This window comes from Poecilia formosa, unplaced genomic scaffold, assembly GCF_000485575.1.
Source record: "Poecilia formosa unplaced genomic scaffold, Poecilia_formosa-5.1.2 Scaffold15, whole genome shotgun sequence".
NCBI classification, from domain to species: domain Eukaryota; kingdom Metazoa; phylum Chordata; class Actinopteri; order Cyprinodontiformes; family Poeciliidae; genus Poecilia; species Poecilia formosa.
Window position 1 is genome coordinate 2,449,433 of NW_006799954.1, and position 27,945 is coordinate 2,477,377.

General features: G+C 36.2%; 1 protein-coding gene across 24 annotated transcripts in view; it reads left to right on the top strand.

Moving 5' to 3' along the window:
• Positions 1–27,945, top strand: part of LOC103134101 (neurexin-1a) — a 277,111-nt gene that overhangs the window by 222,729 nt on the left and 26,437 nt on the right. For 20 of the 24 annotated variants that reach the window (XM_007546203.2, XM_007546201.2, XM_016668481.1 and 17 more), the window contains 3 exons: positions 6,156–6,327; positions 14,429–14,518; positions 15,882–16,201. In XM_007546203.2, the coding sequence (XP_007546265.1) occupies positions 6,156–6,327; positions 14,429–14,518; positions 15,882–16,201 (582 nt within the window). The remainder of the gene's footprint in view (positions 1–6,155; positions 6,328–14,428; positions 14,519–15,881; positions 16,202–27,945) is intronic. The other 4 variants (XM_007546209.2, XM_007546208.2, XM_016668488.1 and 1 more) reach the window with 1 other exon arrangement.

Genomic DNA, 27,945 nt, shown 5'->3' on the forward strand with positions numbered 1-27,945 from the left:
TGATAATATATGAATTCATATTCATGGCAGTAATATCAACAAATATCTTTCACATTCTTTCATATTCAAATTTATGAGATCTACTAAGATGTTCATGTCATTTCCCTTATAGTGATAAAGTAGCCCTTTACCTCTTGTTAATCTGGCCAATCTTTCCAACTTCTGTTGCCTAATAATTTATAAATTTTGTCTTTGGTAAGCCTTACTCTTATAAAACCACTTGATATAGTCCCTTGGCTTTAGAATAAGCTATAAGGTATTACAACAGAAGAAGCTTAGATGCATCAATATAATGATAAAGATATATAATAAATTATCTCTTTAAAATTTATAGAGATACACAAAATGATAATTACTGAAAGGTTGGATGATTCTTGTAATAACTGGAATTATGCAGACCTTCTCATAATAAGTAGGTAAACAAATAAGTAGGTAATGGGAGGATGCAGCCAAGCATTAATTATATTATTTTATCACTTGAATTATGCTCATTAGAGTAACAATAAATTGATAATTACGTCTGAGTGTAAATTGTAAAAGTTATTTAGCACCTTGTTTTTGCATGTATAATTTGTTTTGTTTTTTTTAGCAGGCATGTTGAGAGCTTGATTAGAATAACAGCATAAAATAAAATAAGAAATGCTTAAGAAAATGATGCAGTCAAGCATTTTATACAGTATATAACTATTTTATCACTTTAATCATTTGAGTAACAAGGGATTATAATTACATCGGAGTGTAAATTGAGTCAATTATTTAGCACCTTGTTTAATAAAGAAATTATCCTTTAGCAAAGTTAGGCTGGTTACCATCCTCTCCTGCATTTGAGAATGATAAGGCCTCGGCGTGCGGCTGATTGACATGTACATTTTAACTTTTAAATTGAATTAGCACCGTTTTGTAAATCATAAAAGATTTTCTCACATTTGTTTAGCAAATTTAAACAAATGTTATAAATAATAGGATACCATCAAGCAGTGGGGGGGCTTATAAAATTAGATTTATCTTTAATAGTTTCTTCACCAATTATACTTGTTATTGTCGTTGAAATACATTTGTATATAATGATCACCATGAGGGCCACATGCTGTTCAGGCAGAAAATAAAAAAAAAAATGAATCTCTTTTACTTCTTAAAGGTTTGCTTTAAAATGAAGCCAAAGACTGTCAGAAGTAATTAAAAGATAAGGTGCAGGAGCACAATGTTCCAGTGTTAGCTGCGTTAAGACATTTAGCTTCACCAGAGTATAACATCCCCTCAACATGCACACATCCTGTAGAGACAAACACATTTCATATTGAGGGGATGACAGAGGTGGTCTCTCACCTGCCAGCAGACCCCCCCCCCCCACAGACATCCTCGCTGGAGAGAGACGTGTTTTTGTCCTGTGGCGTCAGACTGATGAGATACAGAATGTGACAGGAGCACAGTGGTTGTCAATGCAAATTGCTCATGAACAAGCAAAACATTAGGATGGACTAAGCTGAGGTGTTCATTTTTGCAGAAATCGGAGAGGCGGCTCAACTTATTCTGTAAGACATCTCCTGAATTCTTGTTTTTTTTTTTTGTTTTTGTTTTTTTACATTTTTGCAGGGACAATAAGCCCAACCCCAACAAATCTTTTGAACACCAGCGCATCCTGCTGACTTGCTGCGGTTGGTTTGTTTGAGCTTCAGGCATATCTTAAAAAGCACACCATATAATTTTAACCAAAACACCAGTGTGAGAAACTTTTTTTTTTTTTCCTGTCATTTTGACTGTTTAACACATCTGTTCAAACATAGTTTACAGACATGATTGGAAGAAAAAAAAGGATGCCACTCAACAAACCTAATGACTACAGAGAGAAAAAAAAAACCCACTTGGTGCTGAGGATGTTGTGTAATTTTATAGCTTGTATAACAAGTTTCTGTGTTGGTATAATGACTGCAGATGGGGAGTTTTAACGACAAACTGACACTCTGAGTGCTGCTGCAGCTACTCCACCCTCCAGCTGCAAGGATGGGAAGCACAAAAAAGAGCAGATTAGAGGAGAATAGTGGATCAACTTCATCAGTTAATTAAACTCCATTGCAGCTTGATGAGCAATTAATCAAAGCAGCGTGCCGAGTGTCAGGCAGGGCTGAGCTGTTCGGGTGCGGTGTGTGTGCTCTGTGCAGTATGTTCCTGGGAGGGCGGCTCTGTGGGGACCAGCACTTACCAAGTGAGCAGCCCTAAAATTGAGCAGGGTGTAATGGCTGGGCTTATGTTAGCATCTATCAATCACTCCCTGACATAAGCCAACACCCCATTGGTGCTCCAGGATTAGGCTCGTCTTAGTTCTAAAATTAACAGTGAACTAGTTGTCTAAGTCGAATCTCTTTTCAGCATACGTCGAAATGTATCAGGTTTATAGTATAAAATAAAAATATTTATAAAATATTTTTGTACAGATTTACAACTCAGAAAACAGAAGCAACAACAAATGGAGTTTCGTTTACTCCATTTGTTGCATCCCAAGAATTTGAGTATTTGTATTCAGCCTATTTTACTTGGACATGAATAAATTAAATTCAGTGCTTACAGTTGGACTTTTAAAATAGTATGATTTACATTAAAGCCTTAGACCAAGCCAGTCAAAGGTGAGATCTTAATTAATTTGAGAATCGGTGGCAAGACTTGAAAATGGATGTTCACAGACAATCCTATGCAAAGACACAGCTTTGCGGGGAAGATAAGGCACCATTTCCATTATCTTGGTGTACAAATCCAAGAAAGGAGTTCCAAAATATCAAAAGAGTTGAAGTTGTTACAGAAAAGATTGACTCAGGAGGTGAATACAAATGCTATGTTTTTATTTGTGAAAAGAACTGAAAACGATTTCTTTGTGTTGAGCTACAAACAAAATCCCTGTGAAATATATATTTTTTTAAATGTGATTTTCCCCATGAGTACATGTATAAAAGTTCAGGGGGCAAAAAATACTTTTGTCTCTTAGATTTTAATTTCCTCAATCTGATCGCTACATGTCATTCTACTGTCTTTCATCTACCTCCTCATCTCTTTCTGCACCAGCGCCGAGGCGCTCTTTATGCTTTGAAAATTCAAGTTGGCAGTTTGTGACTAAATGCAGTAAATTTATTAACAAGACCGCAGGGAACATTAAAAGTCAATTGAAGGAGGCTATTAAAAGCAGATTTTAATTGGGTTAGTGCCTTGGCTGAAACTTTTTTTTTTTTTTACCCTGTCTCTTTTTCTAAAAGCGATAGTCATAAAAAAAAGTTGAGAATTAATGTGTTCCGTATGCGCTAGTCCTTGAAAGAAAGTCCTATTTTAAAATCGCAAAGGCTTGTTTCATGTTTTTTTTATGCCATTATCCAAGACTTTAAAATTCAGGAAACTGTGTGAAAATCAGCCTAACTGTAAAGTCTGATTATACCGTATGCTCTATTCCTGTGCTTCCTCCTACTGAGAAGCTCATTTATCAATGTTTTATGGTGGAAGAGTACATCTCTTTGAATGGCATAGTTTAACAAGATTTTGCACACAGCACAAGTGTCTGCAGATTAGCCCTTGGTCAGGTCTGAGAAGCTGGCTATAGCTGTTGTATCTATTTGCTTCTCCGTTTTAGCAGGTCGATGTTAGGGCCTGCAAGCAGTGAGTAAATTATGTTAGCACTGTAGCTTTACTGGATCAGATTATATAATCTGTTGAAATTACATTACACACCATAGTATTGTCCTAGTTTTGGTAACGTGGTGTGACACATTACAAATGGCTTTAATTGCGCTGTGGCTGCTGGCAGTTCTGACATACTCGACTCTTCCGTGCACTTCGAGGGGCCGGGGTCTCGGAGCGTGCATACTCATGTTTGTTTAGTGGCGGACTCAGAAAGGGAGTCGGCCTGTGCACATGGGAGAGTTGGAAAAGAGAGATGGCGAGGCGGCAGCATATTGGTTGTGCTGACTGGATAATGACATGCAAAGTGCTGCGCCGCTATACTGGGCTGAGCCTCCGACCAGATGCTGCTTTCACTGCAGCTCATAAGCAGAGAGAGCGTTCGGCTGCACCGACATACGCACTCGTCTTCGATGGATTAAACAGGAGGATTGAGGGACTTCGATCATGTACTGTAAAAGGAGCTTATTAAAGCTAATACTCATTATGTGAAGGAGTCTGTGGATAAGATGAGTTCTGAACCTCTGAGGTATTTTTGTGTTATTTCTTCATAGTTGGAGTTCATGCAGCTTGTGTAATGAAGGTGCCTGAAAGGGCCTAAAAAACTTTACAGATTGAATTGTGCCTTATGAAGACAGAGTTAAGAGGATTATTCATGTTTGTAGCGAATAAAGCGTGCCAGATGGCAACTGTACACAAAGGGGCTTAGCAGGTAAAGTTAATATTAGCTGAATAATTCACTTAATTTTGTTATTTAATTATATATATTCATAGACAGCATAATACATAAGGTAATGAATCTCATTGTGTAAAATCTGGGACGCCCCATTAAATATTCAGTTCATTGTTAATAAATGTTCTCAGAACAATGTCTAATCTTCTTATCTCTGAAATGCTAAGTGATTTAATTGCACCAGATAAAAAAAAAATAAAATAAAAAAACAACCTTGTTTTACATATGAAACAAAAGATATCAACAGACATCTTTTTTGGTGAGGAATCAGTCAGGTCACCTTACCACCAAAAGTTTTTCTTACATTCTTAGGCTCAAATTACTTCAGTGAGATGCTTTTCCAGCCTCTGGCATTGGTCTGTGGGATATTAGCTCCCCTTCTCACAGATGTACGCAGTTGGGCATAAATTTAATTTACGACGAATTTCACAGCATCTCGGCAACATCCAAACCTGTAATTTGAGTCTTCCTATGACTTTCCAGTGTTTAATTTGCAGCTAATTCTTGATAGTTTTACTGACTTGGGTCCTTGTCATGTTGCAGGATTCTATTCTTAAGTTTTTCTCTCTAAATTGCCCTAGTTGTAAGAATGTTGGTATGGTCTGTGGCAATCTCTCGTCCAATGACCGCTGGAGCCCCTCTGTGGCCCTATAAGAACAAGCGGGTGTAGAAAACGAGTAGATGGATCTCACATGTTTGTCAAGCGCTGTCTGATATACGGTAGATGGTGGATTCCTTGCTGGTGAGCTTGTTTTTTTTAGTTTTTTTCAGACTTATGTTTATCAGGGATCACTTTCAATTTCCGATTGCTTTAGAAGGCCAAGCCTGGGCATGTTGGCAGTTGTTTTGAATTCCCTCCATTTCAGTACTTTGCAATGAATGATTTCAAATTCTTTTGAGATCAGACCCCTTCCCAGACTCATAAGCCACAGACTTTTCTGAATGAGTCAGACAACGATTTAAAATTTCCACAGTATTCAGTCTTACATCAACAGTCAAGACATGGAAACGTGAAACCTAGTGTTAAAAACAAATCTTCAAAGCTATCAACAATGATGTTCTAGTAATGTTCACCTGATGTGGTACATCTATTTGTAATTTTAGTTATTTTAGGTGGGAATAAATATGGTACTGGTGTATAATACTCCTTCAAAAAAATGCATTTTTTTTGTACCTTTAACAGAAAACTCAGTTTGACATACACACACACACACACACACACACACACACACACACACACTTGGATAACATCATGCAATGGAAAAACAAATTGTGATAAATGCTATTCACACAGAGAACAAGGTGCTATATATGACACTTCAAGTGGAGACTTTTTGAAACAATGGGATCACAGTTAGCAGTAAACAAAATAAAACTTTCCACAAACCCATCTAAATTATAAAATGCTCTAAAAGCTCTAAAAGCAATGCAGTTCTTGTCAGACAGGAAACAAATGAATCACTCATAGATGCAATGTGTTTTGGCATAAAAGCATTATGTTGTCTCCAACATCAGTTCACTTTCAACCTTTCACAGTGTAACTATACTTGCATCTCCTGAGACAAAAAAATTTACAATTATATGTTATGGGAAGCTCAACATCCCCAACTGTTTCTGTATGTAATAATTTATAACAATGTTTCACAAATTACAAGCTGTTTTATACAAAAATCCGCTTTGATATATAGTTCGTAACATCTTTGTGCACGGTGACACATACATCATTGCTTAAAAGGCCTTGTTGTCTGTGCTCTTCTCCTTCCAGGAAAAAGGAAACATTGCTGTAGTATTTAATGTGGGAACAGATGACATAAACATCGAGGAGACATCAAAGTTTGTAAATGATGGAAAGTACCATATAGTGAAGTTTACAAGGAGTGGGGGTAATGCCACTCTGCAGGTGGATGACCTGCCAGTCATTGAGCGCTACCCCACAGGTGAGTCCCAACGCTTTGCCTACAATTGCATCTGCTGCTGCCTATAGGAGACAAAATGACCTAGATGTTATCAAGCCAGCTATTAAAGTCTTATCTGTGAGGATGTCTTTATGTTAACCTGGCATGGGCTTTAATTGCTATTTATGTTTCTGTTTCCAGCAGCTGTTAGGAATCCCACCAGTGTTGCTGAGTTTTAATACTAGATAATGGCCAAGATAAGGCTGTTAAATAACTTTACAAAATGAGTCAAAGCTGAAGTTGCACTTTCCTATTTAAAAGCCTTAAGTAATAGATGGTCTCAAAGGACAGTCAGCCACACTATCTGTATGTCTGTGTGATGCTCTTTCAATCCACCTCCAGTCTACTCTCTAAGGGGCTTAGATCAATAGACTATTCCCTGACAAATTGCCACTTTTATTGTAACCGTGTGCCGTTTAATATATTTATTTCTTCATCAATATTGTTGATTGATTTATTAATTGATGAATGGCATTGTGTTGGACAAGCCTATAATAACAGTCAAAGTAGATGTAGTGCTTACGGAGAATTAAACACCATGTTGATGATTGGCTACCTTTAACAGCTAGTTTAAGCATAGAAATGCACTTTTACATTCATCATTTTGACAGCATAAACCACAATTACCCACGCAAAAACCAAGCCGTGTTAATTTTCTTAGTCATTAGTGCTGCTAATAATTTCATTTGTGTAGCGCTTTTTATAAACACACTTTACATGACAGCAGAAGATGAATGCAGTAATTGCAGCCCTGTGTAATGGCTGGGAAGTAACTGGAAAAAGAAAAGTAGGCTTAAAGTAGTAGAAATGCTGTTCCCAACAGTCGACAACTCAACCTTTTAGAAATGTGCCATGTTTTTCAGGAAAGGCAACTTTGTGCCACTATTTTTAAGGTGAAAAATATGCAGCAGTCTACTGGCGAACCACTAAAATTCAGCAACACTGGTGTGTTTCTGTAAAGTCTTAAAATGTCAGTTATTCAAATTTCAATGCTATTGTTTGTGTTGTTGAAACTCTTAACTTCTTTACCTGCTGTAAGGCTTTGACAAAAGCTACAGAGTGCCAAAGACATGTCAAAGTGACAGATGCAAATCCAAATCTGAGTTCCGCTGTAGGTACAAGCTATTGTTCCAGAAAAGCAAAAGTTGCACAATCACATTTGTTAAGCTGTGAGAAACCATAACATGTGTACGCCACAAAACACAGACAAAAGAACCCGTCTCTTTCTTGTCTTCATAACCTTTAGTGTGACCTTTCTGCGGAGAATTGTGCATTCATCTAAATGATAGATGGTCGTATGACTGCAACCCAAACCTCACAGATTGCCTGAGGTGGAAAAGCGAAACGGAAAGCTTTTGACATGGTCGTGACAGGATGTGAAGCAAATTTAAACGCGGCCGTGCTCCCATCTCTGCTTTTAAACATGCGTGCTGTAAGGTGGCTCCTGTGGTTAGCGCTGTTGCCTCACAGCTAGAAGGTTGCCAGTTTAAATCTTGACTGGGATCATTTTGAGAGGAGATTGCACATTCTCCCTATGCATAGATTCCCTCTGGGTAAACCACCTTCCTCACGCAGGTCCAAAAACAAGCATGTTAGGCTAAAAATGACTCTCAACTGGAACTGAATGCCAGTGCATGCATGCATCTAAACCCTAAAATGTGCTTGTGACCTGTCAAGAGTGCAATTGCATTATTTTAAAACCGTAACAGATTTAAGAGAGTACAGAAAACAGATTACATTGATATTAAAGTCAAAATAATTTAAGTTTAATTTAGCTTCCTATAGTTTATTTAATTGTTTAAAACAGTAGTAAAAGTTTGTTGAACAGTTAAATCCGTGGAGCAGTGAAACGCTGACAGACAGAACTCCTGATTTCAGCTGATTTAATCAAGTGAACGTTATCAAACTCTGAATTTTTAAACAGACTATTTTTGATGATGCCCCACAAATGACAGCCTCTTGCAAAGTGAAAGGGTTGGCTCCGCTTCTGCTGGATTTGAATTGGACTGTTGAGTTGAGGACAGAACAAGGGAATTGATTTTTTTTTTTGTTTTTTGTTTTTTTTGTAAAAGTCAAATTATTTCCTATGATAATATCTCTCATCCATGCAAAAGGTTTTTGTATTTTTTTTCTCTGTGCTTCAAACCACAACACTGGAACTATTCTATCCCGCTCAGTGAATTATTTTAGTCAATTGAAAAGATAAATGCTTCCAAAACAACTGAGCTACAATTGTTTTCGAAATATGTTTCAAACTCTTAGCTGAGCACTGCTTTATGCATGCTAAGAATCTTATTCTTTTACATTTTGATACCATTAATCTTCACCTGGTTGCCACCAACCAAGATTGGGTAAATATTATGACATTGTTGATTGATATTTGAAAGAGTCTGTCCACATAAAATTTAGAAACATGTTTGTAATATCCAGGGTAGAATTTAATATTTACTAACATAGTGTTGTAGTCCATCATTATAAACATGTAATAAGCAAACTATAATTGAAGTCTACTATTAGCCTCCCCACACTTGAGGATTTCTTCATTTTTCTATAAATTGCATCCGATATGGCGCCAGTCTAATACAGATAAAGTAACTATTACTAATAAATTCACAGAACATCACTCCTGTCTCCCGGCTGTCAATTGCAGCTGTAATTCTACTGATTTAAAGGTAAAAGCAGGTAAATGTTGACAAAAAAAAAAAAGACAGCGACCATCAAACTTGCTTACAAACCTGTCACAGCTCGTCTGCCCAACATTTGACTAATTTAAATTCTCTTCACAGCATTCTGAAGGGTGGACACTATGTGCATAAATCCTCTCATGGCAAGTGATGGACAAAATGATCAACCTCACCCCCACCAATCACACTTCAGTGACAATGCCAAGTTCAGCTACCTTATTAGGCCTGTAGCAAACTAATTACATCTAATCACAATTACAGCGTGGTCATCCCCCCTTCCCCAGCAAACAAAGTCATTATTCTCTCAGCTCGCCTGTTGTTTGATTAGCATCCATGCATTCCTCTGCCATACTCATAATAGCAACCCTTCGTCCTTCTTAGGCCACTCACGGATCAACAGTGATTATAATAAAAGTGGACAAGAAAGATAAAAACGATGGCTAGAAAGTGAGAAGGAGAGACGAGGAGTTTGAACTTAGGGCTGATGTAATATCACTCTAAAAGCAAGGAAATAATTGCTTCAACAGACCCACAACTATACTGCCCTCATAACCTCATTAAAAAGTCTCATACTGAATGCTTAAAGGCCATTAAGTCTTTAGGACAATTATGAGAATCTGAAATGCTGGCTGTGCATTTAGACACGTAAGTAGTCTCCTGTTTGTTGTAGCTTAGGTCGATCTTTTTTTTTTCTGTACATAATAGGGTTGTGCAGCAAAGAAAAAAAAAATCAGTTGCTTCTCCTGAGCCTTGGCCGTGGAAGTAATACCATCACAATTGTGCTGCCAAACCCAGAGGGTACAATGCAGTGTCCTGTCGAAGCATCCAATGAACACGCACTGCACACAAAGATAATGGAGAAGTCCCTGGCCTCATTCTTTTACTGTTATCAGAGCTCGGTGCACTTACAGTGCTCTCTGTCTCTTCCTCTCCTTAGCTCGCACTTCGTTCTTCTTTTTTCTGCCCTTTTTACCTTTGTCTGGCCACCCCCCATGTCGATCCCACCCACTGTTTTTCAACAGTGTGGTCTGGTGTCTGCTCCGACATAAGGGGTGTGAGATTTATTCATCAAAACTCTCGCCTATCTCTGCTCATTTTCTTCCTTGGTCTGAAAAGTCAGCCTTTCCCTTTTGTCATAGGAGTCATCACACAGCATGCTTAAGAAGTGTTCAGCGGCTATCGCAGTCAGACAATGGAAGGGTGTAAAATAGGGGGATGACTTATCTTTTTTTTTCTTCTTTTTTTAGCTGTGTCCTCCTAAAATCTTTACTATAGCTTAGTTTGGCACCCTTATGAAAATTTTCTGGGAGCCACAATGAGAGCAAATCTTTCATAATCCTAATAGTTGGTTTTAAATATCCGTGTAGCTTAGAATTGTCATGTTCAGGTGTGAGCACACTGCCTTGGTATTTTTAACTAAAAGTGGAAAAAATGCATTCCAGGTTTTTTAAAAAAAACCTTGAATATTAGCTTTTAATTTAGCACCAACAAAAGGCTCCAGATTAGCCAGCATCCATCCAATAGATCTTATGTTACCCCAGCTCAGAAAAAAACAACAATTTAGAGATTTGTGTAGGTTTCTCCTATTTAATTGCCCCCGTTAACGTCATCTCATCATCTCGCAAACAATCCGAGTGTTGGAATATTTGTCCGTTTTACGTGGTGGGAATCTGAGGGCTTGTTATGAGATAAAGTTGCTGTCTTATCTGACCACTCCATTAACGAAAAAAAAAAAAAAAAAAAGAAACAAGTGGGTAAGGGCATGGTGGGTCGGGTGGGACAGCTCAGCTGAATCGCTGCTGCCTGGCAGTGGAGATAAGACAGGCTGTCCCACACCAAACCAAATCACCTCTTAACAGCAGTCACAGGCTCCGCTTGCAGGCACGATGAATGGGCTGCAACAAAGCCCTGGGGATAGCATTGTTTAACACCCCATGGTTCTGCAGTGAGGATCAATACATGATCAGACCTTGATTATATCCACACTTAATTAACCTCAGTACAGAGATAGACTGAGCTTGCCATTGGATGCAGAGCCAGAAAGATAAGCTCTTTAAAATTGGTGCATATTTTTGCTCCGATGTGAAGGATTCTGGCACAATAAGCAAGCTTTGTCTGAGCGTGAGTATGCGTGTTAACTGTATAGAGCATTTGCCTACATGCACCTGGCAGCCTCCAAAGGTTTTTCCATTAGTGTCTTACATTCCTAATTAAAAAAAGGAAACTTGTAATCTTTGCTTCATAATTTTATTTGCACATTGTAGCTGCACCGATAACCTGTTTTTTATTTTTTTTTATTTTAACTACTTTAACAAATAAAACCACCATTTGTATTCCCAAATTTACACTGACTAATGATGAAAAGTATCAGGGAAAATGTTTTGAAATTCAACGTGTCTCCTCCCGACTCTAAATTTATATGTCCTCACTGTCCTTTCATCAGCTGTAGGCTAGCATTTCTCCGAAGCACCAATCTGCTCCTGACCTCTCCTCAGATGAGGTGATGCAGTGGCAGGAAATGGAGAGGTGACATAACTAACACCCCATGACTGGCAAATGGAGGTGACAGGAATTAACAAATCCCATGAATGTTCCATTCTAACAGCAATCAAGGATTATTCATCATTTTGTCTCATTGAAAATGCCGAGAGGCACAGCTGTGTTTGGCTGCGTAAACATTTGTCCCCAACAAATGCACTATTTACCCATGTTGGATCGTGCAAGCTATAATCTGTGCTGAAAACTCTTTGGGAAACCATTTACCACACTTTAGTGAGTGAAGGAAATTTAATAGGAGCTCTTTCAAACTGTGTGGTGTTGAATTTAAAGACAATTCTTTATATAATGCAAAATGACTTAATAGGAATGTAATGTAAATGGATGAAGTCTGTGTTACTTCAAGAATATAGAAAGGCTTGCATTTTATTAAATATGCGTCAAAATGAAATGTTCCCTCTTGGTTGTGTTTAGATTGAAAATCACAACCATTGTTATTCTTTAAACTTAATTCATGTGATGTTAAATCCCTCTGGGAACAAACATTTGCAGGATGTGTTTCATCACGGTTTGCATTCATACTGTTAAAATAAAACATCAACTCAACAACTGATTGATAATTTCATACTGCCTCGTAAATATTTTTAAAAACTACTTTAATGTTCAGTCGGTCCTTTGGGCTTCTTTCCTTTGCAGAAGCTATTTTGTTTATCAATTCCTTAAGGCTCTGAGTCAATTTGCTACCCTGTCAATTTGAACTTTATTTGTCTTAGTAAAGTATTTTAAGGAATGATACAGATTGATATAACAAAAATACCTAAATTCTACGTTTATTTCAGGCCACTTGTATATGATTTCCAATAATGGTACTTCTGATCCATTTTTGGGTCCAGTTGACTGTGAGATTATTCACTGTAGTAAAACAAAATTATTTTGTTTCAGTAAACCTGCGTATATTATTAAGAAATGCCTTAAATCCCACAGTTTTAAGAGACAATTTTATTTTGACCCCACAAGTTTTTGCTCTTGTCGCGGTAGTGACCCTGTGTGCACTTTTATCCATTTTTTTATGTCGTTTTGGAAATTGACAGTCTGACGGCACTGCCCCTATACTGTCCCAACATGACATTTTCCATGCTCCTCCTTGCTAGACTGCTGGATGCTTAAAAAATATCCCTAAGTTTTACAAAAAGACATTTGGAAGACCAAAACTTGAATGTCAAAGAGAGAAAATGACCAGCACCAATAATTGCTCAAATATAATGATTTCTGAACCAATGACTATATTTTTACCTTAGAGTTTCACCTTATCTTAGGCGAGGACCCATTACTTCTCAGTGTTTATAAATAAGTAAAATAGATGTATGTATTGTCTGCGGTCTAGATATAAAAGCAAGTGAAATGCATAATCACTGTGTTTCTCATTCAAACACCTTCTGTAACAAGAATGATAGTTAAGGAAATTTAATTATGCTGAAAGAACAGACTAAAAATGGACTAAATGAGTTTTTTCATGGCAGGCTCACTTGGCTTCATCCATGTTTATTTTTTACCAACGGGAAAAAATGGGCATTGTTTAGCAATGTTGCTCTCACATTAGCTAATGAAGTAAAAATAAAACACCCTAAATTCTTGTGTGGCTTTCAGAGTGCAGAACAAATCTTTCTGAATCGTTGCTGAGGTGAAAGTGCTCAACTAAATCTCACTCACAGACCATTGTGTTTCAACTTGGCACAGTCAACTGCATCCAAACACCATGAGCTGCACACACAAGCCTTAAATCCTTTCTCTGTGTGGCTGATCCTCAGCAGTAATTCAAGCTGATGTGATTAAAAATGTCTTTTTATGCGCCGCCTTACCTCCAAAACCTTTCATCTGATCAAACGTGCATCTGTTACAAGGTTAGCCTCCTCTGTTCATTTCTTTGCCATTTTTTTCCCTCTCTGAGGCCATTCTCCGCTGACTCATTGTTAGCTACAGGATCCTTTATCGGCCAGAACTGAATTAATATAGTTGATGGGACAAACATTGTCAATCTGCCAGAAGAATAGAGCTGACTGAATTCAATCTCAGCAGACAATACCAGGGGAAAAGCTCTCAGAGACAGTGCCACTTTGCTGAGAGTTTTCTGTTTTTGAGAGGTTATTGGCCTTGACAAAAGGGTGATGCAGAGTTTTCCTTCATTAAAGCCAACATGTCCCTCCAATGTTGGAGTGCAGATGGACTTCTGCTCTTATATAATTTATTTGGGATATGTTTTAAAAAAGATTTTCCTAGCTGACATAAGTAACCCAATTAAACTCAAAACTTTACCAGTTGTAGCTTTTGTCAAAGCCATTTTATTACAGGGTTAACTGTGTATGAACTTACATTGACATTGTCTTCTGACCAGGTGTAATCTGTTTTAATTGTACTATTGCAAACATCTTAATATTTATTGTCAATTAGGCTATTGTTAAATGGGGGGTACATTTGTTAAAGTTAATATAACTATAAAAGATTTACATAATAATAAAATTAAATGATGATTCTTTGGTGTAGCTGGCCAAAAAGTCATATAAAAAGATGCAGAAGGAAATACAAATTTTAAGGGAAGTTTTTGGTAATGGTCATTTTTTAAATTTGTGCTTTTGGTTGTTTAATAACATAGCTTTATTAATTAAAATGAAACGGTTCCATGATAGTTCACTTATTTTTGATAAACTAAATCTAATTTGTTGGCTAAAATAAAATAAAAAAGAGTACAGTTTGTTCAAATTATGTTTTAGTAAATACTGTGTTTTAAATTTATAAATAAATATTAAATTAACTTTGTGCAGTCTTTAACTCCAGCTTTAAGTATGAACGTCTAACCTTTGACCTTACAGATTTTAACCAATGAAATGTCTCTTTAAACTTTAAAGGCAACATTGATAACGAACGCCTGGCGCTTGCTAGACAGCGAATCCCATACCGACTCGGTCGAGTAGTTGACGAATGGCTACTCGACAAAGGTAAAATCACTGATTAAAACTTCAAATAAAATAAACTGATCTTAACCAAGTTGTAGCACCATTTTGTAAATAATAAACCTAAAAAAGCAAATGTTCAGTAAAACGTAAAAAATTTAAATGTTTTGAACAGTTAAATTTAGTTGGTAGTGTTTTTATAATAATGTATTTACTTTACACATGTCAGCTCTTTTAATAAGTGTTTCTTTATGGTTAAAGGGACTGTAAATATGAATTTAAATGTATCCAAGCTCATAAAAAATGTCTATAAAGTACTGTAGTGTTTTTGCTGTAAATATAACTGATAGTTCTAAAAGTTGTAGTTTAGCTATTCACAGGTGTTTAAGTGTTATTTGAAACACTTTTATTATATTTAGATTACAGGGTATTACTTAGTGTTGTTTGATATATTCAGATAAAATGCTAGCAATGATAAATAGTATGCAATATCAATTGGCATTAGAATTTTGAGTCCCTTTAACAGCTATTGTAAACATGTATAGTCATTGAGATAAAGAAACTGTAATATAAAATAAACTGAGTGCATGCTGTGTTTTCATAGTTCAATAACTAATTCATATTGTGAGCTAAAAATATTATTAGCCCTATCATTTTTATTATTTTCTTTTGGTGTTTATTCCTCCTGTTTGTATGCAGTTTATTTCATATTTTATCTTTTTTGTAATCTCAACAACTGTTTAATTTTTCCCCCCTGTTTTGCTTTTGCTAAAAGGGTCAGAAGTAAAAGTGCAGGGTCTTATTGTTTATTTTTTTCTTTTTCTTTTTTTCTTTTTTTTGAGTCTAGATACAAAAAAAGTCTACTCTCACTGTCTGTTCCACTCTGTTTTATTTTGTTTTCTTTTTGGATGTCGAATCAAAAAAAACAACTGTCAGATAGCACGACAATAGAACAACAACATATATGCATTTTTATTTATATTTTCATTGAAAAAAATATATTAATTTTGCATTTTTAAGATAGTTCCTGCTTTGGTGAATTATTTTATTAAAAAATCTTACGAATATATTAATAGCATACCTATAGCATTTAAATATTATTATTATTATTATTATTATTATTATTATTATTATCATATATTACTGGTAGAATTTCCTTTTAGCAAAGCTTTAATTTTTTATTTATTTTTCACGTTCAGCTTTTACTTTACTCACCCTTTTTATTGTCATCTCATTATTATAACTACAATAAATTACCAGGGTTTGTCAAGATACCTTGTAATTTATTGGTCCCATTAGCCACTGGGCAAATAATCTGTCTTTCTGTCCTTGTATCTCCTGTTTTAGTGAAAGTGGTTGAGTCCACAGTTTAGCGTTCCTGTATGTATGTAACATTCTTTTTCTGCAGGGCGACAGCTTACAATCTTCAACAGCCAAACTACTATACAAATTGGGGGCTGGGAGCGAGATCGGAGTCGATCCTTTCAGGGCCAGCTCTCAGGTCTCTACTACAATGGCCTAAAGGTGTTCAACATGGCCGCCGAGGGCGATCCCAATATAAAGATCCAGGGCAGCGTTCGGCTGGTTGGGGAGTCTCCCTCCTCTATCACGCCTCAGTCGAGCACCACAGCCAACCGCTCGGAAACATCCACATCCATCATGGAAATCACCACCACCACCGCATCTACCAGGAGAGTTAAACAGACCACACCGCGGGAACCTCAGCAGGTGGGAATGTATATTTTTCTTCATTCCTACACGAATCTCATAATATATTTCACTGATGTTCATATGTGGATAAGCAAACACTGAATGAGCAAACAGTTAAAAAGAAAGTACATACATCAGTTTATTTTGCGTTACATGTCCTTTCTTGAGCTAACATTTGTTTTACTTAAAAAAACGATCATATTTAGCAATTTATTACACAGCTGGATTACTATCTGCAGGTGCTCTTTCAAGCATTTCTCATGGTAGCAATCAGATATGGTTGGATAAGGTGGGTGTGTCTGTGAGTGATAGTGATCACATAGGTTCTTCATCATCCTAATCAGTCCTCCAGGTGTGTGTTACCTCTTAAATGTCAAAATGTGTGTCATATCCAAGGACATTGTTATCAGATAATTAATGTGTTGTTTTAGCCAAGAATGGAAGTATTATTCTATTAAATCCTTCAGGGTAAAGCATGGACCAGTCTTACCTCTTAAGTGTGTGCAGTAAGGAGGCCTTTAATGAAACCAATTTTTGGTGAGCAATAAATTGTTCCAGAAATGATTGCAATAAACATTAAAAGTGTCATCACTCATGCACTCATTCACAGGAAAAGCATAGAGGGATCTTTAAATATCATCATAGACTAGAAGAACCTTTTTATTAAGGTTTAATCAGCCAATGGTTTAAAATACCTATGGATTACTTATTTTTGGATTAATAGGACTGGGTTGAGAAATATTATAAAATCTTATAGTACAGATAGGTTTAGTATCATTTTTAAAATGTATAAAGTTTTTGTATTTACAAAAAATAAGTTAATAGCTCAATTTGAAATGTTGAGAAAACAATTTTGTTGCTACAAATTCTAATAACCACTGATAAATATCTAGTTTTTTAATCTGATTTTCAAACCCTATGAACACTCAAATATTAGCGATTTTTAGCTTTAACACACTTTCTTCCACTTTATTATTAAGTAACATCATCTCTGCAGCAGAATGAAAGCACGCCACAGCTGGTGGAGTAACAAAGGACTATTATTATGTCCTAATTCCTAGTGAAATGTTACCAAAGCACAAACTGAATTGGCTGGGAAGGAACAGACATTAACTAAAATTGAGCTCATTCTTAATTACGTCCATCATTGTAGAGAAAACTGAGGGATGAGAGGGAAAGACAGGGAGTGTTTGGTGATTTAGAGAATGAAAACAGAAAGAAAATGTAAGTATTGAAATTATCTAGGTATAATGATAGACTTGAATACTCTAATCAATAACAATTTCCCATGTTGCAGTCATGCATTTCATCCCCTTCTTACCATTCTCTGAGCTCACACTTCCAACTGAATGGTTAGTAAAAAAAAAAAAAAAAGAATCCTAGCTTCTTGTACCTGTTTAAAAAGTGTAAGCATTTATGGGATCTACAGGGAAGTATTGATATAAGTTTGACTTAAAATTTCAGAGATGGATTGAATTTAACTGAATGAAAAAGAAGAAACGAGCAGATTTAGCTATTTTTGTATGTGAATACAGTACTACACCCTTCCGTCAGAGGCATCCATATAAGATAAAAGGTCACAGTATTAAAGAGTTGCTGAACGATGTGGGTGGGTGATAAATGAGGCATGGAAAACTGTAGTCATTGGAAGCCTTCAAGAACATCGGGATGTATTTAACACAACAGCCTGATGAGTTACTGAAGTAGGACACTATTTTCGTCTGACACTGAACACTCAAAGACACCAGAACTGGTGAGAAATCTGAATGTAGTCATTGGATTTAAAATAGGAAAACTTTCATTCACTGTTTTCTCGTTCCATCTCCAATGTGAGAGTGAGTGTAAAAAAAAAAGATTACAGGATTGATCAAAATAATATGAAACACACTATTTTTTTCTTCTTCCATACAAAAGAGTCAAGGATAAAGTATAAAAAATTAAAAAAAATGTTCTTATACTTAGTTTTTGGAAAATGTATTGCACAGATTTAATCTGCAGGATTCTCAGTCATACAATACATTTTAAATCTGAAGAAACATTAAAGTGAGAATGTTCTTTAAGAAAAACGATCCACATGCAATGAAACTCTTGATTATCAACATTTTGAAAAATGTCATCATTTTTAGTTTCATCTTAAACTCCTAAATATTACAATTAAGAGGCTCTTGTTGGTTTTTAATTAATTAAATTACTCCAGCTTTTACAGAGAAACATAAACTAATGGCTAGACAATGAATACATATACATTTTGATTTTATGAAGAACATGGTGTGCTCACTAGCTTTGCACACATTGTAAATATTCTAGCACAGTAAGATCTTTGAGTGATGCATGCTCTGCAGATTTAGGGTGTGTCGCCTTGCATTGCTCCACTTATCTCTCCAAGGGTAAAGTCACTGGATGGAATAACGATTTTGAGGGGTCCGGCTTTCCTCTCGCGCCCTTTCTGAAAGTTCCTTGAATGCTTGTCTGGGCTGATATTTTTGAATCCTCTGGGCTTCGGTTTATGGGTAATGTCCTGCCATAGTCTTCTAAAGCCCCTGCGTACAAAGTTATGCTTTATTAACAAGATGATTGTCATTTTAGAGCAGAGTAGTGTAATCATTAACCACAGGGGGAAAAAAAAAAAAAAGTTTATGAGACAAAATTAGCTTTACAAGAGATTTGAATTCAGATCCCAGTTGGAATGACTTAATCTTAGAAGATGACATTAACCAGTACAAAACACAGTGAATGACACAGACGCCTTGCCTTGACGGTAACTCATATGCTCCTAGTTTCTAAATTGGTTGTCTCTGCAGTGACTTTTTCTGCTGTGTCTGCTTACTGCTGAATGCAGAGCAGGTACAGTATTGTTTTTGCTGAACTGTCACGTCCTATAAGTGTATTTACATACAGCAGTGCTTAATCACATCCAATTAGACCATGCTTATGCATATATTTACTGACAATGAAACAGCAACTGTGTACATAAAATCACAAAGACGAGATATGAATTCCTTCTTCTGGATGTGAATCCCAAACTTATTTATTAGGCACTATAAATTGCTACAACTTGATTTCATTTTTTTTTTTTTTTATTCTGGATGTTGAACTTTAAGAGAAACTCCTCAACAATGTGATTGTTGAAGATATCCATTAAATAAGATGAGGTCACACCATTTCACACTTTACAAGTTACCATTAACATTTTGAATTAAATTAGCTTGTAGTCGAGGGAAAGATGACTCATCCAAACCAACCTACAGTTATAATGAAAGTATGAACATCTCTTAATAAAAGAGGTGGGTTTCTGTTTTTGCACACTTTAACTAATAAAAGTACAAAATGGCTCAAGTGAAAACATTACTAAAAATTTGCAGGGCTGGAAAGTAACTAGTGTTGCAGTAATTAGGAACAGTTTGTCTGTACTCTGAACCTTAAGTTTATACTTTTACTTGAGTTTATTTTGAGTAAACTGTTTTAGATCTGAAATCATATCTCTAAAAGAGTGGAAATTAAAATAAGACAATAAAAAAAACACCAGAAAAACAGTGTTGATTAGGATATCATTATTTTTGCATCAATTAGAAGACAGAGGTAAAAAAAAACACCCATCAAATATAGTTCAAGATAACCTGTGAGAAAAAGAAAATCCATGGCTCTACCTAAGGGATTAGTTTATCTATAAGTATGAGAAAGGCAACGCCTCTATCAAAACTGAGTTTACAGTTAAATCAAACTGTAAACTCAGTTTGATTTATCTTCAAAACTATGGCCATGTAAACATTCAGAATAATATTTTAAGAAGAAATGTAAATAGTATTCATGATTATAATTTGTATTAGTTGAAGCTGAAAACCGACCGTCAGGTGCTTAGTTCAGAGGCAGTTATGTAAAACTATAAAATAGGAGGGACAGAGGATCTATTGGATCAAGATCAGAACTGCCAGGTTCTGAAGAAAAGGAAAACAGAGAAACTTCATAGATGGAGTGGAAGATGCAAAAAAGGTGCTGAGATGGAGGAAAGGATCAGCTGAAGAGAATCTTAAAGACAGCAGCAGAACTTCTAAAAAAGTAACTAATTGGTACTTTTCCTTGTTTAAATATGCTTTTTTAAAGTAACTGTACTTTTACTTGAGTATATTATTTTTGCACTCTTTCCATATCTGCATCACTTTTACATCATGTTATTATTTAGCGCCATGGATGATGCAACACAGTCCATTGTCCCTTGCTGCATTGCACCAAAATGAGCCACATTGCATAAACCAAACGTGTATAATGATCTGATGTGGTGGCGTCAAACCTGCTTTCACTGTGTAAAGCAAAGTTGATTTTGACCATGAACCAGGCTGCAAACACCGATCCAACATACTGCCTGACAGCTTAATGTTAGGGGCCACTTATTGACACATTTGTGAAAAGAAAAGGAACCAATCCAGAGTTAAGGTCTTTTTTTGAAGGTTTTTTTAAGGCACTACTGACCTTTATTTGCAGTATTTAGGACAGGAAATGATCAGGGAGAGAAAGGGGGAAGACATGTATTGAAGGTCCCAGGGTCAGGAATCGAACACCGGACAGCTGCATGGGGCGCCTGCTCTACCGCTACGCCACACGCTGGCCTCAGGGTTACTAACTTTTAGGGATTTCTGAATTGTTATGATTCATATTGCATGTCATCAAAACCTGTCTTTTCAATATATTTAAATGTATACCTCAAAATGTTGCAACGTTTTTTCTAGCTTATTTCATTGTCTGTAAGTTTAATACAAAAAAGGTCAAAAACTGTTTCCCTATGACATTATTATTGCACCTTTTTGTAGTTTATTTGTTTCATTTAACAGCTACTCCAGAATGAGGATATTCGGGATGCACCCCTTGCAAATAGCAGTTAATCCCAACTAATGCTTAATCAAATTCACCTGAGTGATGCCACCCTACTTTCTGTAACACTTACGCCTCCAAGGAGAAAAGAGGGAAAAGAAAAGGAACGAAAGACGAACAACGGCTATCTAGAAGAACCACTGAGACACTGCATTTGACAGTGATGGATCCTCACATGCATTGCTTGGTATTATCTACACCAGCCAGCAAACATACAGTATATAAATCTTACAAGAATTTCCAAGTGTGAGGGTGCCATCCAACATTCACCAGTATCGTCTGCTGGAACATCATCTAAAGTTGGTAATAGCTTCAGTGTCTCGAAAACAGACAAGGGCAGTATACAGAAAGAAGAGTGCTACATTATATACTATGATAAAAAAAACAAAAAAAAAAAAACTATGGGCATAATTTGACAGAGTATTAGTATGCAGAACACAAGGAACAATCTTTTTTCTGCATTCCTTGTTTTAATACGATGACAAAGTGTGACAATGGGTTGTCAACATGTACCAGACACCCAGGCATAAGCAGAGGGTATTGTCTTAAAAACCAGATGATATTCATACATCATTAGTGATTGTACAAAAAAATACATTCCCTTAAATGCAGTTCTGCTGATACATATGAAGTCTATATGGACAAATGTTATGTGCAAATATTCTAATGTCCAGTCTAGAACATTATGCATCAGTGACATCTTCCAAGAAACTCCAATGTGAAATTTCAGGCTTTCATTTTTCTCATGAAGCCTTTTAATGCTCCTCCATTTGAGTTTTACAGCTTGATTCTAAGAAGAAAAAGAAAACATCAAGAAACGCATAACTGTATCCTGTTCCTAGGGAGAACAAATGACCACTATGGCACATCATTGCCACCAAATGGCCGATTGGCCCTCCTATTTCAGAATTAACCCTGAGTGAGGTGGATGTAATGGCTATTCATTGCAAGTAAGTGACATTCAAAACACATTTTGAAGGCCATTTCATTTGCAACCGCAGCACATGGCTGACTTCACGCTGAACTGGTTCACAGTGGCTGTATTTGTTTGGTTCCTGAGACGATAAAGCAAAATCTGTCTCTGTTATTTATGGGGATAATAGAAGATTTGACATGCTGTACTTTTATACCTTTAGTGAACTGTTTGGATGCCTTTAAGGCTCACTCTCTGTGACTCTTACAAACATAGTATAATAGAGTTAGTGTCACAATAGTCCTGGAGTGAAAAATCTTCAGCAACCTTCCAATATCTATACAGTCTGCAGCCTTTTTCGCCTTCATAATCAGCCTTGCAATATGTACCTTTATTGGATTCAATGCTATCTTTAGGCATTATTTTTGATAGTTTTGATACTTGCAAGAATTGTTTGACAAACTCGGGTTATGCTTCGGCATCACACCCAGAAATTTACTCTCAGAAATTTGATCTGACGGCTAAAAATGGCTTCTTCATTGCAAATGTAATAGTACTCATAGTTATACTCAGTGTTGAGCTTCAGAAGGATTTAATTTACATTTATTTTATGTATATTTTACTTATTTATTTCCCAATTTAAGTCCTTCCATAATCGTTACCCTTTGCACCCCGATTTTGTCACGTTACAACTTTAAGCGTTTATGCATTTTATTGGGATTTTATCTGCATATAGCAATGTATCATAGTTGTAGAATGGTAGAAAACTAATGCATGATATTCAATTTATTTTAAAATCTTAAAAGAGTGCCAAACATTTGTATTGAGTTTGCTTGAGTTAGTATGCTGTAGAATCACATTTAGCTCCAATTAGAGTCCCAAGACCTTTTGGGCGTCTAAAGTGTGTAAAAACAAATAAAGTGCCTCATTACTTTTTTTAAAAATAGTCTAAATTTAATCATATTAATGGTGGGAATATACAAATATCAGTTTTTGTGTCCTGCCACAGAGTCTCAAGTGGATTTATGTCTGGAATTGGATTGAATCCATTGTGGTCTGGCAGTGTTTAGGGTAGTTGTCTGGCTGGAACCCAAACCTCCAGCCCAGTCTGAAGTCTTTTTAGCCTCTAACAGATTATCTTCCAGGATTGTTCTTTATTTAGCTCCAGCAGTCCTTGATAAACTCTAAGCATCTTCTCCATTAAAAAGCTAAAGAAATACATTTCCACAGCCTGATCCTGCCACCGCTGTGTTTTACAGTGCGAACGGTGGGTTCTTTGTGATGTGAACATTGTAATGTAAACAAATCACTTCTAAAGAAGTGTGGTTGCTCTAGATTTTATTTAGAGGTATCAAAGCAAAACATAAGTTAATACAAATTCATGCAACGCCTCAGGTTTTTAGTTGAAGAAAGTAAAATTGATAGCCATATGTTTTGTTCTCCACTTTGTGTCAGTACATTATTAGTAAACAGATGTGTAAATATCCTTTTTATTTCTCTACATATTTTCAAAATGACAAGGAAAACATCTTTCTTCACAGTTTTTTTCACAGTTTTCAGCTTTTCTTCACTTCACTTCATTTGTAAAAGTTTAAAACCGCAGTACATTTTAAGTAATATTCAGTGGGGAAAACAACAACAACAACAATAAAAACAAGCTTGCAGCATTGCCAACCCGTTACCTAACAGGCTGTTAAGTTTCAGGAGTGCAGGGAGGAATAATTAGTCTGTCATCTGGCTAACCAGTTACACAGTCAGACATTTTATTTCCACATATCGTGACTGTCTTCTTTAAGGTCATGTCGCTGTCGAAAGTTACTTAGCAACAAAGTGCTCACAATAGTACAGTAAGTTTGCTCTTGATTGACATAGTAGATATTTGTAGAAATTACTTTTAAGTCGCCTTTATTTTCAACTCATGAAAGTAAAAACTTCAATCATTAAGTACAAAGGCACTTTGTGACTCTGTGTGTCAGGTAAACTAAATGACCTGTTAATTTTAATGCAGGATCAAAAGATCAGAACAACTAAAACAGAGGATTAATTGTTCTCATCATGCTGGTGACATGATCATAACTTTAGCAATAATTTCATTGTGGCATTTTATTATGCATGATGTCACCTTTGTGTGGTATTTGACAACCTGTTTATTGAAAAAAATATAATGTAGAATAATAAGACATGCCTTTGAATGACATTTCATTCAAAAAGAGATTTGTGTACCCTTGTCCTATGCACAGTACATTCGTTACAAAAACTCTATAGTGACAAAAAAAATCTGCATAGAAAGATATATATTTTTTATATTCAAAGTTTGTCAGTTCAGTGTTGCAAACACATACACACTTGGTTTAATATTTATGTTAGGGAACTTTAGCAACAGTCACAAACTAAAGTCTTCTGGGAGACTTGAATTTGTGATTATTTACAGTTCAGTCATGGACCGTCACTTTTGTTAGACAGCCATTTTTCTAGGTGAAAGATGCCAAATTGGAGATTGGCATCTGGGCCACTGCAGGGCATTTCTGGACAGCTCCTAACGCTGCTGCTCTGTTATCTTTGAATATTGGTTCAAAATGTGTTCTGTTTCTAAATTCCAAACATCTAGGTGGAGATTTAGAGTTGCCATGTATTTATTTTTTATTTTTTTTTGTGTTCTACCTCAGTTTTGTCCTTTGAAATTAGATATTTGTCAGGGGAAATTACTTGATAAGTGTGTTCCTTCCCAAATCATGTTCAGTATAATGAATTTACTCTAGCTGGATTTCAATTAATTTGCAAAAGCGTTTAAGAAATGATCAGGACTAATTGAATGTGCTTGAGCTCAATTTTAAAGTATGTGAATGCTTTTGTTTTTTTTTGTTTTTTTTTTTACCTATTAACTGAATGTTTCATAAAAATGTCTCAAAACATGTCTTCACTTCATGAAAAGTTTTAATTAGTTCAAATCCTAGTTTTTTGAAATATTGCAACACTTTTCAGAGAACAATGCCAGATTACAGTCTCATATTCCTATTAGGAAGTGAATAGGATCATTGCTTAATGTTAAATGAATTTTACAGAGAAATTTCCAGGAAGTCTCATTAACTAAAAGTCAGATATCTGTGTTGCAAGATCCTTAGTTAAAAAAATAACAGCAACCAACTTCTACATTTATGAGAAAGCGAATAATCAGCAGAATTTCAGTCACATTAGATGAGTACTATTTTATTTTTTTAAAAAGTCCAACTTATCACCCTCATACTTGGAATCATAGTGCAGTAAGTGCCCTGGAAGCATGTGGGGTTTTCAATTATTCAGAAAAAGAAAACATCCTCAGGATAAAATTTCCCCTGCAATGCAGTTGTACAGGATTGACCATCGTACCTCTAGGAGACTGTATACTTTAGACAGAAGAATTAAAAGCAAAAGTAATTAAACACATACTTCACTGACATGCACATCGCTGCTTTTAAGGGTTGGTGATATTTCGTTTCATTAAGTTTATCAAGGACAGCACGTATTGCAATTTACATCTTAGACTGTTCAGAACTATCATGTTGCCGCTGAAATTATTTGCAGCACTTTTTATGGTCCTGAGGTGGTGATGCTTCAGACCGAGTCATGGCTTTGTGCCCACCTACAGCTGACAGATGGTAGAAAGGAGGTAACCCTTTTGCCCTGCAGTGGACCCAGGTCTGTGGCGTTCACTTGCAGCGACAGCCCATATCCATCATCTTAGGCTCACCGGGGGCCATTATGGAAGCTGCCCTTCAACATTGTGCTTGCCACGTATAGTCCATGAAACATATTGCTTTTAATGCAACTTAGCACCATTGAAGGCATGCACACTTAGTTTTATGCACAGTAGTTAGTTAGAAAACTGTATTTTATCATTTTCCAGTTTCTTTGGTCATGTGGACAGTACACATTTTTATGAACCACCTTGTAATCTCTCAGGAATCTTCAGCTAAGATTCATGGAAACAGAGCACAGTTCAGCTATTAAACATGAGATCCAACACCTGCAAGATTCAGCAATCTGCCAGTTTAAACATTAGATTCATGAACAGAAACTCTGCACCAAGAGCTCATTGAGTTGTGCAGGGTTCTCTCCATTTTTTGAATAAGTTTTAGGTGCTAATAAGCCACACACTGACTTATTCATTCCATGTTCCCTATGCTTCTACCAAGGTATGAGCAAAACGTAGTCCAGCATGGGCAAAATAGACGTGTTGGGGGAATGCAAACCTGCTGTACTTTTGAGAAAAAAAAAATGTAATTGCTGAATTTTAATTTCTAGAAAATATCCATTAGCATATATATTTATTTAGTTGCAAATAGTACATAACACAAACACTGTTCGTACCAGCTCTCTCAATAAGTTTATTACCAATGTCCACCTACACAGATCACGCACTGCGCATAGGGCACCAAAAAATCAGGCTTGTGAAAAATAATTGTGTGTATAGTACTCATAGTGATATAAGAAATAAAAATGTGTAAAGCATGTTAAGGATTTAAAAGTAATTTAAAACTAACATTTTTGCTTGAGGAAAAGATTGATTTCCTCTGTGGCTCTCTCCCCAGTCTACCCTGTGTTGTCCCCCTGCTGTTACTTTGAGCAGCAGTGTTAAAGTCTGTTAGTCTAAAATAATATATAACTTCATGGGAAGAAGTTCTGCAGACCTTGGGGATTTTTTTTTGTTTTGTAGCTTTTGGCACTTGCTTTCGTGCATTTCTCATATCACTAATAACATTTGCTCAGCAGTGAGTGCATTTCTCAAAACAATAAGTAGAAACTGCAGAATGGATAACCTGCAAAAGCGTGTCACCACAAAACATTTGTGCTTAGGCCATTCAAATGGATAGCGTTGGCCCTGTTACAGCTGCGGGTCTTTGATTAGGATGATATTCTGTGTCCAGAGAGCAGCTCTCTCAATAGCAGATATAATCATAAAAAGCTAAATTTATGGTAGAATGCTAGTTTAAGTTATCAGGTTAAATGATGTTAGTTTGGCATACAGGTTGCCATGAATTAGGCGTTTTTTTTTTTTTTTTTTGTTTTTGCATTTTAGAGGATGTGCACAGTTTAAGAAAAGAAAAACGTACTTTTTAAAAATCTGAGTTGAATTTGAGAGTTTATCTTTTATGTCTAACTCTCACCTAAACAGACATATACCTGTTTCTGTCTATATAATTATCTGTGTCAAATTGTGAATAGAAACTAGAAAAACAATAAACTGCATATATATATTCAAAATGTAAAATGAAACAAAATTGGTTTTCTCTTGTTTACAGGATTTCACTCAAGTAATGACTTCTTTAGATGCTGGGTGTCTATTAAAGGAGTAGTAGCTATCACATGTCTTGATGCCCAAACAACAGGGGGTGACCTACTAACTAAGAAATCTGCAAATCCTTGGTCAGACATGTCCTTCCACATGCCTGCAGCCAGGGTTTCCATGGTAACCTACTGCATTTCACCTGATGGGTGGAGGTATTACCCACCACCACATTTAACCTAAAACCGCCACAGGTTTTAGGTCAGTTCTGCTACAGCATCAGGATACGGGATCTGCAGCAGACCTATTGCTTTATCAGTGCATAGAAGGAACTACCAGCAAAATGGATTCATGGAGGTCAGCTCTGTGCTGAGTCCAGGAAATGGTTATGCTGCCCAGAACTCCATCTCCAAGTACATGGCATTCATTGTTTCCTTAGTCAGTTCCCTGCATCCTCGGCAACTGGCAGTGCAGCTTCTCGTCCATAAAATGCCCTAGATTATCTACCATGCATTATTGAAGGTTATCCCAATCTGTGTCATGTCACATTGAGCCAGAAATATAAATACATTTTGACTTGAAGTCATGAGTTCATGCATTACAAATGTACCAGAGGGATTGTTTGTAGTACAAAAATCTTCTTTTGTTCAAAGTGAATACATTATACCTGGATTGTGCTTTCATTTGTCTGGTTTTTCTTTTTGGATTTTCTTTGTCTGC